General features: G+C 35.9%; 1 protein-coding gene across 3 annotated transcripts in view; it reads right to left on the reverse strand.

Moving 5' to 3' along the window:
- The window catches only part of Nek7 (NIMA related kinase 7), a 125640-nt gene that overhangs the window by 12225 nt on the left and 96182 nt on the right, over positions 1 to 17233 (reverse strand). For all 3 annotated transcript variants that reach the window (XM_076872887.1, XM_076872885.1, XM_076872886.1), the window contains 2 exons: positions 6776 to 6870; positions 3249 to 3362 (listed from right to left, as the gene is read on the reverse strand). In XM_076872887.1, coding sequence (XP_076729002.1) covers positions 3249 to 3362; positions 6776 to 6870 — 209 coding nt within the window. The remainder of the gene's footprint in view (positions 1 to 3248; positions 3363 to 6775; positions 6871 to 17233) is intronic.

Here is a 17233-nt window from a genome sequence, read left to right on the forward strand (position 1 = left end):
CTCCAGTGTCTCCCAAAGAAATACTGAAACTGAAGGAAAACAGTCTTATTTCACAGATGTTGCTCCTTATGTGCAAGAATGATAAAACTTTACAGGGAGTAATATCAACGAAAGAAAACTGTCAGATCTTCTGAGTAATTTTCTGCCTTACTAGATAATTCTTTGGAGTGGTTTCTCATTTGCTCATCATTGAGTAGGTAGGTCAAGGATTCTGTTTATTTCCTTCATGCATTCATCAGTGAGTAATCAAAACTTTTAAAATCATCAGGTCCTAGAGATACAGATAAGGAGAGTCATTGCTCCTGAGGAGCAAAACATTGACAAGAAGCAACTACCATACATTGTGGGTGCCAAGGGGGAGGTTGAAAGAAAACAGGAAATGATGTCTAAGCCATGTCTCAAATAGAAGGAAATTTACCTGGCAAAGATCAGGAACCTTTTCAGAAAGAGGAAATGCCATCTGTAAAAACATGAAAACTCATGGAGCTTCTAGCAGACATTGCACTGGTAGTTTAAAAAAAAAGTATCATTTAGTCTTGATGGCTAAGTCCCAGTCAGATGATCAGCCTATTGAATAATTCCTTACACCTGGAAAATGTTGGCTTCCCTATACCACTAACACTTAAACTCGGACATCTAAGGGAAGGCATATGCTTTGAACCTAAGATTTTTGTTAACTATAGTAATTCCCCACAGATAGGAAATGTATATGGTGGCTTCCTTCTAACATCATTCATGTGTAGCTGACGTATTTGAATCTAGAACCCTAATTTTGTGCATATACATTCAAAAGGAAACATGTGATATACACACCTATTTTTTCCAAAGCATGCTATTTTAGTAGCATCTAGGTTTTATAATATCAAACATAAAAAATTTCATGCTTCTAAATGCAGTCATTCCATTTAGAAGTGGATGTAGAAATCCTGTGTTCCTTAAGATTCCTATCAATTGAGTGTGAAGACAGATATAGCTGGCATTCTTCTGAAATGTTCCCTTTTAATGTTTTGTGGATAGGAGCCTTAAATTTGCAGTAATATGGTAAAATCTCAAATGTATATTTAGTTAATTTGCTTAACCAGTCTTACCATTTGTGCCACAAAATGGACAATGAATTGGCCTTTTACTTAAAAGGTGTTCAAACAATGAACTCTTACCAGTTCCTACAATTTGCTACACTAACAAACGGTGAGTGGGAATTTTAAAACTTCTGAAGACCCTACTCTAGGAGGAAACATTTATCATTAAGGCAGCACCAAATCTGATGTTTTTGTTGTTGCTATGCTGAAATTCTGCATAATTATTTAACAGAGTTCCTACTTAAGGAGAGAAAATATTAGCACATCTGCATTTCAAAGCTCTTATTTGGAGAACTCTGCTACATAACTGATCAGATTAAAGTAACATTGTTACATATAGTCTGCATTTTTTTTTTTTTTTAAAGAATTATCTTCTATGTTTACCTAGATGATATCGCCTTCTATTTCATCAGGGCATGACAACAGACTTAACTAATACGAGGAATTCCAGTCTTTTTTGGAAAGTATACCACATGTTTTGCTTTATAGTTCTTTTCGAAAACTGGTAACTATATAGAGTGAAGTAAAAAGTGGAATCTATTTTCTTTTCCCAACTCTAAGACCTTCTATCTGGGCCAGACTTTGATATTTGCCCCTTGGCTGAGAATCCGCATATCCAACTTCACACTTAGCTGCAGTGAAGTAGCCCTGCAGGCAGGCCGACTTCAACGAACCACTAGTGGTATCATCATTAAAATCCTGCTGAAGGTCACCATGGTAACCGCCTGCTGAGGCTTCACTGCTGCACTCGGCATCTCCTAATCAGCTACCATGTGAAATGCAAATTCAGACAGTCTGAAAATTAGTCAAGAAGAATAGGGGATGAGGATGCAGATATGTGAAATATTCATGTGCTTCATGGAAAAAAGAAGACAGCATGAATGACACAACAAAGAAAGGCCCCTGACATTCTTGCTATCATTTTGCATTATTGTTCACACCCTACTGTATTTCTAGGTCTATGGTTCTGAAGTTGGTTTTGTGAAATGCCATATTTATATTCTAGACCCAAAATAACAATTAAAAATGGCTAACATAAGAGCATTCACATCAAACAAAGGTAATATTTCTACATTATCCAGAGTTTATTCTAATTACCTGAATACCAATGTCATAAAGCAAAAAACTAGGCATCACTGATTATCAGAGTCAAAACTATTACAAAATGTACTTACTACATTCATGGAACCCAAAAAGCTTTACATGGTAAAAAAAAAAAAAAAAAATTTAGAGATTTATTATTCGAGTTACATAGACTCAATGCTGTTCGTTTCACAATAGAAAGACTGACACAATTACCTATTAAGTGAACATTATAATTGTTTCATATTTTTTCTTTTACTCCTTTCCATTTTCCTGGGGCAGAAAAATCTTGCTCCTGAGGTGTGAGATATCCTAACACAGGACACTGCTTTCTCGGTAAGGTCCCAATGAACAGTCCAAAAAGAGCCCCTGTGAACAAGCCTTAGTTGACCTGACATATGCCTGTTCTGCATGCTTCCTGCTTAAATACTGGTACAATCACAAAATGTTAAGCTAAAATGGGATACACGTTTTGTTTAAAGACTGGAGGTTGGATAGAGCCAACACAATTCATTTTAATGGGTTAACACCACAAGCAAGGTAAAAGCTTCAATCCTACCCAAAATGTTTTTAACGTGTCTACTGCACTAACCTCAAAACACCTCCCCAAAGGAATCAGACTGTAGCAGTGAGGTAGTGACAGGACATGTACTGTCAAAGGAGAGGGAAGGTAAAGCTTAAAGAACAAGGTTCTGAGACATACAGCAAAGATGTGTAATTCAGTTTTGGGAAAATGGCTGTGAAGGAAGGTTTTAATTAGGAGGTAGCCTATTAGAACGGGCCACCAGACGTGTCAATTACTAAATGTGGGTCTGAGCATGAATTCTGCCCTTCTGTGTGTTCAGTCCACTGTGAAGCCAGCTACTATTATCACACCTAGGAAGTGGCCAATTTTACGCCACATGCTGTGTTGTTACACACCCCATTATGAATTGCAGCGTCAACTCTTTAAACAAGTCTCCAAGACAAGGGGCAGAAAGAAAAGTGCCCTTTCTGCCACCTATACTAGTTTTTATTTTCTAGTCAAATTCCTAATAAAATCCAAACATTAGCAAAATAATGACGACACAACTGGAAACAACTTACTTCCTCTGAATAGTGATCTGAAGGAAGAGGTGGGTAGTCACACTGTTCTATCTTCTTACACAGTGAGTACAGATTCATTTTGTCACCATAGAAAGGACTCTGTAGGGCAGCCATCTGTAAAATGTTCACAGTGAAACTGATAGTTACACAGCAACTCACAAGGTGATTGTTACACTGGGTTGGGGCGGGTAGTGTCGAAAATAAAACAATTTTAAACATCCCTTTCAGAGAACTGTTAGAACTCTTAAACTTTTTTTGGTATTTTTTTCTATGTACATACAATATAACAATACTAAGGAACAGAACATAACTTTATACATATACTAACTAGTTGTTTCGATGGTCGTACATCATAGCAAAACTGAGTATCCATACTATAGCTTGCAATGATCAAAGTACAACAAACATGAAATTGAACTTAAAACTGCATATAATTTATCAATAGTCAAGGATGAGGATGCAAAGCATTTTATGTGGCTTCCTTTGAGGAAAAGTCTTAATTAAAATACAACTAATCCCCAAATAGTTTGCAATGAATTGGAACTCAATGTCTGAAAACCTGCAAGTCACAGGTGCATTTTCAGGCATCCAAATGAGATTTTTATGCAGAAAACCACGACTCGGAAGATGAGCAACTTTAAAGAAGACATTATTGAATTTGCATTTAAAGACAGGGTTGTAACTTGACATTTAAAGTGCAAGCCAGTACTATGGTAAGCAAGGTTACAAACTAAAAATTCAATTTAAAATGTTCGCATCCTGTTGAAAACCATCTAAATCTTTGAACCGCAGCAGCAAGAATACAACACGGAGTGCCAGGCTGCCCCAAAGTCAGTCACCCTTTTCTACATGTGCTAATAAGTTTGATTTTGGAAGGACAATGTGTACATTCCCCAGACAGGCAGAGTGTGTGTGAAACACGCTGGTCCATGCTGTGCTACTCAGTGAGCGTCAGTGGGGACAGGACAAGCTGAAAATGGCTCTCATCTGTCTTCTGTGCTCCAGACAGGGCTTTAACTCCTTCAGAACCTCAGCCAGGAGGGGACAGGTCTGGAAATCAGGCCTGAAGAGCAGCTCGACACAATTTTTACCTTGCCTACATTTTATTCACACCTACACAGAACAACCTTGGGAGGAGTTGTTCCACATGAGAAAAAGTAAAAGACGTTTTGAATACTCCTAAACATTCTACCGGAGAGGAAATTTTTAAAGGAGGAACCACAATAAATCAGGGTTCAGATGCAAGGACACATGATCAAATGGAACATTAAAAACACTACTTTAAAAGTAACTATAAACTATAGTCTCCACGTTTGTAAGACCTTAAGTAAATGTACATATATTCGTTATCATAGGCTAGTTCATTAGAGTACTTTTGTCTCAATACAGCAGTGTTAAAAAAAATCTGAATGTCCCCTAAGGAGTTAAACAGGAATAGTATATTTTCATGCATCTCCTGCTTTGACAGATGAAAAATGTCAACTGTCCTGTTTTTATTTTCAAGCTTTTGCACTATTCATCTGGTTCATTAGTGCATCTCGATGCTGCCCCTGACAGCTGCTCGCCCTCTCCTCCCAGCAGCTGAATTTTTCAGGCTAATTTGATCCTCCACACTGAGACGATCGCTAGAATGATTGACTTGCTCCCTGACCTCCAGGGTCTGACTTTCCTGATTAGTATTCTGGGGGTGTCGGAGGGACGAAAGCCCACTGTCTGTCTTCGGGGCTGGTGGCAGCTCTCTTTTTTTTTGAACTGTAAGCCACCAACCTACAACCCTGTAAGGATGCAATTGCTGCGCTGAACAATAAAGGAAATGTGTAAAACCTACTTTTCCATGTAAAGGTCCGTGTAGCAAAAGCACAGCATCTTGATTTTAATTAGTAAAGTCTACTTTGTTGCATATCAATTAAAACTCTACTGCTAGTTTTTTTTTTAAGGTTTGAGGAACATTTGAAAGTCTAATTTTTTGAGTTTAAAATACATTTTCACAAAAGCCTCCCTACTTTACCATCGTTAATAGTAATTTCTTAGTAGGAAACAATATCTATGGTAAATGTGATGTTATGGCTAAGTTTTTAAAACAAATGCTGACGTGTCTACTACATTCCAATGTAACTGAAGGGCAATAAAACAAATCTTTGACAAAATTCAAGTTCTTGTGTAGCAATTAAGATGGAAATTAATGTTATTTAGCATAAGTAACTAGAAATAACCCACAGAAATAAATTTTTATTTTGATCACTTTAAGCTGACAAAAATAGTACACTGTCTTTCAAAGGCACATTTAGAATGTGAAAAATTATTTACGTTTTGACACGATTCTGCCAGCCCTAAAAAAGCATTATGCAGACTTTCCCCTAAAAGTACATTATCTCTACTGAACATTTTTTCCATTGCTCCATTTAATCTCATTATTAAAATCTAATTTGCTATTTACTTTTAGAAATTTAAAGGGAAAATGTTGCTTTCATAATCTTAGACTATGACCTGAAAGACTGTAAGATTATTTGTTTCAAACACACTATAATGTAACTAATATTGTCAAGCCATCTCAACATTGTACCATATTTAGAAAATGTAGTGAACAGAAATCCCTTAACCTCATGTGCATACATGGAGTCATTTGATTAAATTTATAATTTTTAATAAAAATTGAGTTCAAGAACATTTCATAATTCTTAAGCAATCATTAGTCACTTCAGGAGCAAAAACAATTTCGGGTTCCTGAAGAAAACTGGAATCAGCACAATAATAATAAAGCAGAATACATTTTTTAAAACACCTCCTGATGTTCTACTTCCAGTGATGGCACAATTAAAATAGATACCACCTCATTCATTTAAATTAGGAAGAGGTACAAAACAGTAGGAAATACATTGGTTTTTTATCCATCTACTCTAGTTAACCTTATTGAGATAGGAAAATGAGACTATTCACTTTAGTTAAACCAACTTCGATTCAATCTATTCTTGCCACTCAATTAAGATTATAGAAGTCACTAGCTCGAGAAACCCTTTTATGACATGGTCTATAACAAGGGTATAAAATATTCTAGCAATATGCTTTCTTTTATGAATCAATATTGAACTGCAATATTTCTAGAGGACTGACCAACAATATTCTATCTTCCTTTGTTAAGTACGAGAGAAAATTTCCTGAGCTTTTCTAACATATTGTTACTCATGGAAATAAACTGTTATTATCCTTAAAGTTGAATAATACTGATGTAAATCTGAAACAAAATACTAACAAACAGATTTAGTTTATATTTGTATTTTAAATTCATTTTAATATACCTCTCCTACACTACCCAAGTCTTTTTCATAGGTGCTCAAATACATATTTTTACATTTTCATTAAGAGTATGATTTGAAAACAGGAAGAAATAAGACTGTCATTCTGTATAAAACTAGCTGTTAACCCAATAAACTCTTAAAAGCCACTTCTTAAACATCCAGGAAAAAAATGTAAATAAGGGAAATAAATTCCATATATTGATGCATTTTTACTTGATCAACATGACTTACCTCATATAGTAGACAGCCAAGAGACCAGATGTCAGATTTGAAGTTGTATCCATTTTCATGTATTCTCTCAGGAGACATATAATAAGGTGTGCCCACTAAAAAACAAGCCAAATAAAACAAGGAATATAAATATGAAGGTACAGCTGTGGTAAGAAATGACAAATTTTAGATTAAAATGTAACCCCCAAATTCATTACAATCAAATTGTTTTTTCAGAACATAAAACTTAACATTTCCTCAACTCAAATTAAACAGGAAATTATTCATGTGGAGCTTTATTTTTTTGAAATGGAACTGCATCTCCCAAACAATTAAACATAATTATTTTAAACTAAATAGCATTACAACTTTGAATATATAAATAAATCACACTTGTAGAGAAGCATTCCTCAGAACACAGTTCTGTAATGTAACAAATGTTCTATTAACACTTGACGCCTTCCTTACTCCATCTTTAGAAAGAATATAGGTGACTTTTGCACATCAAAGGGCCATATAACACGTGAAAGGGCACTGTCATCTCTAATAGTGTTTGTGTTCCTTCTACTAAGGAGAGCTTTTAAGAGATGGGACATTCTAGACTGCTTTCGTTCATTTTAAAGTGCTAATTTGTTTTATATAGCTATTGTGGAAAATGCCATAGTTGTTTAAAAGCAGGTTGAACAGTTTAAAAGTCATTTTTTTTAAGTGAATCTCTTTAAATTTAGAGGGCTATTTGACCATCCATCATTAGCCTAAGGCTCAACAGGGGTCTCCTAGTCAGGTAACAGAATCATACTAATTACAAAATTATGATCCTCAAGGTGGAAGTCAGATTTCTGAAAGAATGAAGTTAAAGTTAAACCTAATGGTCATCTGTGTATGCAACACTATGCTTAAAGTGAAAACATGAACCACTATCCACGGAATTCTACCTGTAACAGAATCCTATTTTACTAATAAAGGGCAGCACTACTCAGATGGATGAAAGGAAAGCTTGATAAAGACATGACAAAATGCAAACATGATACTAATCAGACTGGAAATTTGAATAAATAATTTTATTGTAACATTTTTTCTTGAAACCTCCATTTGCCAGTTTCAGTAGTATCAGGAAAACAAAACTTTGAGAGCTAGGTGACAGTGGTTGTTGTGTAAAAGAAACACAAGCGATCTAGCTTTGGGAGTCCTCACCACTTTCACCTGTAGTTTGCATAAACAGCAATTACTGGAAATATTTACATACTCTATGCATTTAAGGAAGGATGGTAGGTACAGCTGGAATAATAAATGGGCTCTGCACAGGCTCTTGGTTTCAGGACATAAAGCAAGTGACTGGCAGTGAGGAATGTGCAGAGAGGCTTCACAGAATCCACAGGGGGCAGCTGAAAACACTGAGGCTTGAAGGTTCAGAGTTTACCAAAAGCAAAGGTAATTTTAACCACTAGCTCTGGGAAACCTGCTGATACATTAGGGGTTTGATATGAGTGTGAAAGATTGATGATAGGGAAAAAGACGAACAAATGCTAGCATTTTACAGAGATTAGCCCCAGCACAACACCTTAACTGCAACACAAACCGAACTCCAATGACGACCCACAAGTGAAAGGAGCAGAGAAAATGAATGATTTGGAATGCCACTGAATGAAACTTAAAATGTAGACAATTCTGATATACAAAGAAGCCTTTCCTAGTGAGCTGCTGGAGGTCATTATAAAGTTTCATACTCAGCAGTGCTATTTTTAAGCTTAGACAAGATTTTTTTCATAATGAACATTTTACACTGTATAACATTGAAATAAACTATATATACAATCTGAAAATAAAAATGTAAAGCTAAATAGTCTACTCACCTCCTTCTTCGACACATTTCTAAAAGAGTCACTGTAATGAGTTCATTTATGTTCTATGCTATTAACGGGGCAAATTGATAATTAACTGAACAAGCCTAAAAGGAAGGTTCTACTCTCTGCCCATGGCATGCTTCCTAACATGCCCCCCTGCTCAGTATCTCTCAGCAGATGAGCCCGGCCCAGAGCTAAGAGATTCAGCCTCATGCTGCAGCCTGATTCGTCCTTACCCTTTCGATCTAGTGAAGAGGCCTAAAAGTTTAGGGGCTCAGGAAAATCTGCAGTAGGTTTAAATACAAAGATACGGTTTCAACATTCCAAACTCAATGGAGATATGATTATTTCCTAAAACCCCTTATTTAAACTGACAACTGTGTCTGATTACTGTTGTCTCAAGAATGTTGTGACTTCTTTTAACAGTTATACAAGAATTGTGCAGTGATATGATGAGACATTAAAACAATCGTGCAAATTACTACGTAGTGAGGAGCATGAAGGCTGCAGGATACATAATTCCACTTCCAAGACTTTATGGTTGTGGGTAAAAGAATATTTTGCCACAACAGGTACTTAGGCTATTTATCCTCCTGACATGAATAGGAAAGGCTTGACATGAGAAAATTGCTGACTTTTAAAAATCTACATTAATATACTACAACAATCATTTAGATGTACAAAACATTCTCATTACACTAATGGACTTATTCCAGTTAAAGAAATATTCAAATTCTGAATAAAATGGAGAGCAGTTTCCAGAAGTTCTAAAATAGTTGAGAAAAATTGTTAGTGATTTAGTCTGATCTTCCAGGATACCAACATTCATTTCATCAGAACAGATTGCATATGGAATTTTTTTCAAGAATTAAGCTAAAAATTTAACACTAACCTCTGTAAACTCTTGAAGGAGAAAAAAATAGAATTGAATTTCTTTGGCCCATTTTCTGTCATCTTCCCACTTAAAAAATGGTCAGGAAAACTTTAACACATTACTTAGTCACTAGCCAAGTGAATTTTCTTTACTTTCCTCTTCTGTAAGATTAAATGACCCGAGTTTTTTTTTTTTTTTTTTTTTTTTTTTTTTTTTTTTTTTTTTAAGAATTCTACAGACCTAAAGGTTTGAGTCCTTTAAAACACTTTGGAGTGTTTTAAACTCGACAAAATCCCATCAAAAATTAAGTGGGGAAAAAAAAAATGCTCCTTTTAGGTCATGAAAGTGTTTTAAACCAGGCACTAGAAACGAGCAAAACTGATCTAGAAATGATTTCTTACTCTTAAAATTAGAGCACACTGAAGGAAAAGAAAGCTGCGAACATTCTGGGGAAAATTAGAAGGAGATGAGCTACCTTATACCTCACCAAAGTTGACTGAAACATACAACTTTAGAGAAGAGCAATTTACATTTTTCCCCCTTGATTCTCATGAGTCAGCCCAGAAATTACATTGGCACATTGAATGGAGAGACACCAAATTTATTTCATTGTAAGGATTATTACCTGAAGTCAGTATGGAGTGGTTGAATGATTGATAGATTTTTTTTTTCTACGTAAGACTTAAAAATAAGTCTGTCGTCTTTTAAGCATAATTGATGAGAACTTTAGTTAATGACGAGAGAAATCTCATCACATTTGGATACTGTTCCAGGCACTGAACTAAATACATGCATGATCTTGGTGAAACTAAACAAAAACTGCTCTAGATGCTTAAGTAAACGGGACACAGCCTTCATCTCCAGGGGGCTACAGTTCAGCAAACGGGGACTATCATCTAGTTTTAGAAAGGGAGGTCAAGCAAGGTGCTAAAGATGACAAAATTGGTAATGTGTGGACCTGGAATTCATACCCAGGTAGTTCTCTATTTAAGGGAACAGTTATATCATTAAATCCAACCACTCTGAAATGACTGGAAAAACATGTTTTCAAATTTAGACAGCTTTTTTTGCTGCTTAAATGAAAAGACAGAAATACAGGTATAAGTGCAATGGACTATCTGTGAAAATGACAACTCTTGAGTTACTCATACTGTCTTAAATACTTAAAGTGGCTTGAGGGGTAAAATCTGCACAGATTAAAATTAGATAATAGCTTCTTCCCAGAGTAATTAAAGAACTGAAAAATAAATCTGTGAAAGCAACCTTTGGTACTAACTCTACATATGTTGCTTTGATGGCTCCATGCCACTGTGGACAACGAAGGGGCATAAGCCAAAAATAGACCCATAGGGAGGTGCTAGGGAAAGGTGTGGGGAAAAACAAGAATGTGACCACAGGTGGCACCTGGCACCAAAAATGAAACTGTCTTAATGCCCGTTTCAAAAACACTAATTTTCCAAGTTGAAATCAGAGGATGTATCACACTTGAAAATAGTGTGGGAAACATGAAATGTACACTCAAGAGACTCCAGTGTGAAAATTTCTGGTATCTAGCTTAAATGATGGCCCCGCATTTACTATGCTGGCAATACTGCGAAATCGGAATCACTTATCTCATTGTGAAGAGTAAACAGGAGCTCGAGCAATCCTTTGACAAAAGTAACACTAAGAATAACATGATTTCCCCTCGAGCGGTTTCAAATATTTGTTCAGCACAAGGATCAATATCAGAACATTTTAATTAAGATCTATTCCATTTTGGAGATACTACAAAGTTCTCACATGCAAAAATAAACTCTCCATCTTTCCTCTTCTGGGGGACATTTAGAAAGCAAAAATGCTACAGCAAAACATTATCAATCTCTTCCACTGTAGCAAGTAGACATTAATACGCAATTGAAGTGTTTTCCTAAGTAAAATTTTGGTGCAAATAGGTATTTTTAAATAGTAGATAATATATTCCAAAATTACCTACAATTGTATTACTACATTTCTGCAACAGAATAATTTTCCTTACTGAAACTATTTGTTCTCCCCTCCTAAATTCCACTGAGAGCATGACCATTGCTTAAATTTCATCAAATTTTTAAAACACCAAAACACCTCTTCAAAAAAGAACAACACATTTCAAGGATATAAACTGTCATTAAAACCTGACTTTTAAACGATTTCACGTACGCAGACTTTAGGACACAAATGACTTCCAAGATGTTGAGCGCATTACAATAATATGATGGGCAGAAATCTGATTAGGATTTTTGGTCCTAGGTCTTATGTGTTTATGGTACAAGGCAAAAGGGAGTTGGCAGGGTAACATTATGAACCTTAAAACAGATTCTCCCAGATGACTGGTCAGAGATACCACAGAATGGTCCGGAGAGATGCGACATGTCAAGAGGGACTTGACTTGCCATTGCTACCTTTGAAAATAGGGGGAGTAGAGCCTAGAACCAAGGAACGAGGGCAGCCTCTAGAAGCTGGGAATGGACCTCAGCAGACAGTAAGGAAACAGGCATCTCAACACTGAAAAACTGAACTCTGCCAGCATCCTAAATAGACAGGAGTCTGTGGCTATCTTAAATTTAGCTCAGTGAGTGCCAAGCTGGACTTCTAAGTTGCTAAATCTGTTAAGTTATTAGGATGACAATGAATACTAATGTGTTTATGATGTATGCTTTGTGAGAATGGGACATTCAATTCATGTACTGATATATTACAAGAACCGTACTTGGTACTGAGAGGGTAAGAAAAAGTTACATGGTTCACAAAATGTTGGACCTTCAAGATCTCCCTGGATAATTTTGGATAGTTCCCCCCGCCGCCCCCTTAGTTTCGAGGTGGTACAGGTAGGGAAGAGGTAAAACTAATGCACTTACCTTAACAAGAATAATATGGTAAGTGTTTCATGGCTATAATTATCTTTTGTAATTTACATGAATTCTGTCTTGGTCACTAGCTGATAACTCTAAACTATGTAATCACACCTACCTTGAATGTTGCTAAATTAGAGATGGAGAATGGAACATGATATGCTACACAGCCATTAGTATAAAGATTTGCTCATCAGGCTTCAAATATTATAAATGATTAAATTGACCAAAATAAGATCCTTATCATAAGGGACAACTGTAGATATATTTATCCCTGGTGACTTTTCTAAGGATTAATACTCCAGTGAATGTCATGCATCATTCTAGCTTTAAAAGTCTCTATTCAGACTTTCCCAATTTAGAAAGAAGAAAATTCTGTAAGGCTGCATAGAGCTCTTCCCCATTAAGAGTTAATTCCCCTTTGGCCGCAATAGCTACAAATGTCACAAAAACAACAGAAGAATACAAATTATCTTCTGTGGTGCTAAGGATCAAACCCAGGGCCTTGCAGATGGTAGGCAAGTGCTCTACCACTGAGCCACAACTCCAAGAATACAAATTATTAAGCAGAGAACTAAATGAGGAATTTTCTATCTCAGCTACATGGTCAACAGTTGCTGGAACATAAGAGAATACATTTCCCTGCCCCACTGAGACAGGCATTGCTATGAGGCTGTTTTAGAAAAGAAATGTGAATGGAAGTAATGTGTGTTATATTCAAGCAGAAGATCTAGTTAAGAGCCAGTGATTTTTTTTTTTTTTGTGCTCTCTTCCCTTTGGAATCACAAAAGTGTATGTTGATATGAAGACAATACAAGCTTGAAGCTGCTTCATATGCCAAGCCACCACATTAAGGGCAGCTATCCTAATAAACATGGGCCCACAGCTGACACAATGTACTTTGTTAAACTAACCCTCAGTTTAGCACTAATATAAGATAATATATTTTGCTCTTCTGTGTAGCCTACCTCTAAATCCTGTTCATCCAATAAATATTGTGTGGAATACTATCACAGAGGCATCTGGGACATCTTAGGGAACTAAAACCACAAAGAATTGTCATGAAGTTTACATTTTATCTGGGAGAGCCAGTAAATGCTAAGCATAAGTGAATTACACAGCATTTTAGAGTAAGTCTTAAGGAAAAAAGTTACAACAGGGTAGGGATCAAGAGTTCGTGGGGGTGGAATGGAGGGTCAGGTGTAGTACTAAATAGTGATCTCAGTTCTAAATCTGTACTATCCATAGAACATTGAAGATAAGGAGAAAATGGGTTTTAAAACTGCTTGAAATCAAAATGCTATATATCTATTCACTGTTCATATACACTAGCAAAAGAGGATTCTTGTGCATCATTATAGGAAATACAGGTACTTTGATATGCATTATGATCTCTAGTCAAATTATATGGGGATTATATAAAAATTGTTCTGTATGTTTAAATATTCAAAGATGAAAAATACTTAATTTCCTACCAAGTTGCATCTGGGTCAGAACATATTTGTTGAAAGGAGACTTTAAAGGACGTAAAGAAATACAAGGAAAGTACATTCCACCTCTCCTAATAAAAGAACTAGATCATTAGAACTTGTGGAGTAAAGTTTTAGTTTTTACTTTACGTAATATTTCCAAAGAAGTCACCAAAGTTTCTGATATACAGAATGGTCATAAAGATTTCAATATTCTACAGGACTATTTTCTACTTGTGAATCCTGAAAGAACAAAAGTAATCAAGTCCACATGAGAGCAAACTGCTTTCATATGTAGGCTACGAAGCAGTGTAATAAGGCAGAATAAGGTAACCCCAAATTGAATAATCGGAAACCAGAGCTATAGAAAATCCCTTAAGGTACTGAAAGAATGGGAAAACGTGTGGGAGAAGAAACCCAACTAGCAATCCAGATCTTCTCACTCTGTCCATTTGCCTCTGTTTCATTTCCTCCACTCCAGAATGGGAATAATTCATGTGTCTAATCCACATTATCTGTAAGGATCATATGGGGATGAGTGATTTGCAAACTGAAGAAACACCACGCATGTTATGCATCTACAAAAGTGCAGGGAACACTAATTTATGTTTGACCAAGTGAACCAACCCCATAGTAAATCAGACTGTCGAAAGTGAGAATTGGATTTTAAACGAAACAACCTGAAAATAGTGAAAACAGATGCATGATCTGCAATTTGGAAATCATTTAAGAGTTGTGAAATCAATTTAGTGTGTTGCAACCAACACTAATTTTGGTGAAATGGAACAGAAAATACCAAGATGCACCAAATTGTGAAGGAAAACACTGTTACATGAAACATCCGCCTCAGTTGTGATTACTTTCCAAAGGGGTCACAATATTATAGGGAGTTGTCCTCTACAGACATAAAGCCAGACTGGAGGGAGAGCTGTATCTTGATTAATTTCAAAGTTGTAGATACAGATTAATATACTGGGAAACTTGTTACCTGTAAGGTTAACAATATGAAACAAGGCAAAATTAATAGGTATGTGTACAGTATTGTGTGCAAATCAATAGAAAGACTCAAGTCCATAAGTGGGGAGAGTAGGGAACAAAAAATTGTCTATCATGGGTCTGATTGTCTGATGGGCTCAGTTCTAGGGAGAATGTACTCTAACAGACTCGGAAGGAAAGATGGGACACAAAGAACCTGAAGTAGTGGACAATACCAGGCATGCTTAGCTTGAAGCTTAATGACAGCAGTCGTGAACTTCTTGAACCCAGATCAGTGTTCTTTATATCACAAACTTGCAAAAACTTGTCATTTGCTATAAATCGAGTATGTTCCTACTGAATCTGGCCCCTTTCTGTGTCTCCCCCCAGCAAAGCTTAGTCTGCATCCACATCTTGTAGGAAATGTCCTTCAGTAATCCCGAGATGCTTGCTGGGTTCTAAGTTCAAACATGACCTCAGAGGGGCCTATCCCACCTTTCCCCTTCCATAGTAATTGTCCTAATCATTCTCAAGAAATATTTTTTTCTCACCACACAGTAAGCTCTCTGCAGACAAAGACTGATTTTGCTCTGGCTGCCCCTAGAAAGCATCTGCAAAACTATTTTTTGAGCCAATCAATTCAGGAATTTTCACACAATAAACTGCTCATGGAGAACTCCCTACCTTTCTATGTCACCCTATCTTAATGCCTAACCAAATAAACTGTCTGTTTATTAGGGGTTAAGGGACAAACAGGAATGGTTATAGCCCACATTTCTTTTTCTTAAATCCAGAAACCAAGTTTTAGAAAAGTTAATGGCTTGACCAAGGGCCAACAGAGCAATGAGCACACAAATTCAGGTGTTCTCCATTCTCTGCGGAACATCAACCAGCATTATTATTTGTTCAAAATAAAGGAAAACACAGCTGGCACATGAGCAGGAAAGGTGGCACAGTGGATGAGTGGAAAGCTGGGGGACATGACTGGAGAAAACCCTAATTTTGCCTGATATTTATAAGACAACAGAACCACCCAAAGATTTGGGGGAAAAGTAATGTAATCACATGAATTACAGGAAGATAACTAATGGAAATACACATTGGACTTAAAGGAAACAAAGAAAACATTTTCCCACTCCCTAATAAATTCCTATTTATGGATTAACAAACTGGGATAAAATAAGAGATGTGAAACAATGTATATGATGGTTGTAGGCAAAAAGTAAGTCTCTGTGAGGTTTCTTTTCCCCCCAAGACCTGAACTTGGTTTGAATATACAGCAACATCAGATTTATTATTTGTAACTTTTTAGCCTTGCATTTAAGGAATCAATACTGTTCATATTTTTCAAAATTCTGAAAAGTGGTAATGTGGCCATCTGTACAGGTACATTTGCTATACAACATGCCAAAACAATTTATTACATGTTAATTTATCATACAAAGATGCAGAATTAATACAACTAGAAAAAACTTCTGGAAGTGCCTATTCCTATTGAAGAAAATACTTTGGCAAAAATCAAATGTATAGCTACAATGAGATGTTTCTAAACTCATATCTTTGCATTTTTAAATTCTTAGAAACATGTTTAAGAGGGAAAATGAAATTTGGCTCTAGGATCGGCCTCCTTTAAGTTACAACTCAGACATGTACTTCTTAGTGAAACTTCAAATGAGATTGTTCTAAAATCTGTAGGGCATGATTATCCAGAGTTAAATCAGAAAATGACCCGATAGGTAATAAAGTATCACTCTTTCTATAAGCAAAATAAATCTGTATAGCTGGCCAAATTTTCAATTACTTTGATTGCTCTTTGAAGCAAATCTTCTATTAAAAATTAAAATATATAAGCTGGGAGGCTAACCATGAAAATTAGGGCTATCTTGTCAACAACTGTCAGGATTTCTCCTGCTTTTATTCATGTTCTCTTAGTCCTATTTAAAGGGTCAAGAAAACGTTCTATTTGGGTTCTTTAGTCCCAATAAAACCTTTGGAACCTTAGTAGTCTGGAGTTCAAACTTAAAAAATTCTTGGCATTCAAAGCACTTTGCTTAGTGCACTTTGACTTCAAAGCACTAAGATCTTCATTTTGCACAGAAGCAGACAGGAAAAAAAAAACACAAAACTGTCATTTTAAGAATTTTTTGCTTCATTATATGTAAAACAAAGACTTGTGAACGAGGTTTACCAGTTCTTCACCCATCAAAGAAACATTACTACTTCCTCAGTGGTTATACTTCAGGTGTCTTATATAACTATGACTGAGTTTTGATAAAACTTGTTAGATTTAATAATTCATTAGCAATTTCTAATCTTACTCTGCCAAATAATTTGAACTACCACATCTAATTTGGAGATACATGTTTGCAAACCTTGTTTAGAGCTTTTGCAAGAGGCAATATCAGTCAGACTAAGTAACTCAATTTCCAGAATTGTTTAGATCTACT

This window comes from Callospermophilus lateralis, chromosome 13 (genome assembly GCF_048772815.1).
Source record: "Callospermophilus lateralis isolate mCalLat2 chromosome 13, mCalLat2.hap1, whole genome shotgun sequence".
Classification (NCBI taxonomy): Eukaryota; Metazoa; Chordata; class Mammalia; order Rodentia; family Sciuridae; genus Callospermophilus; species Callospermophilus lateralis.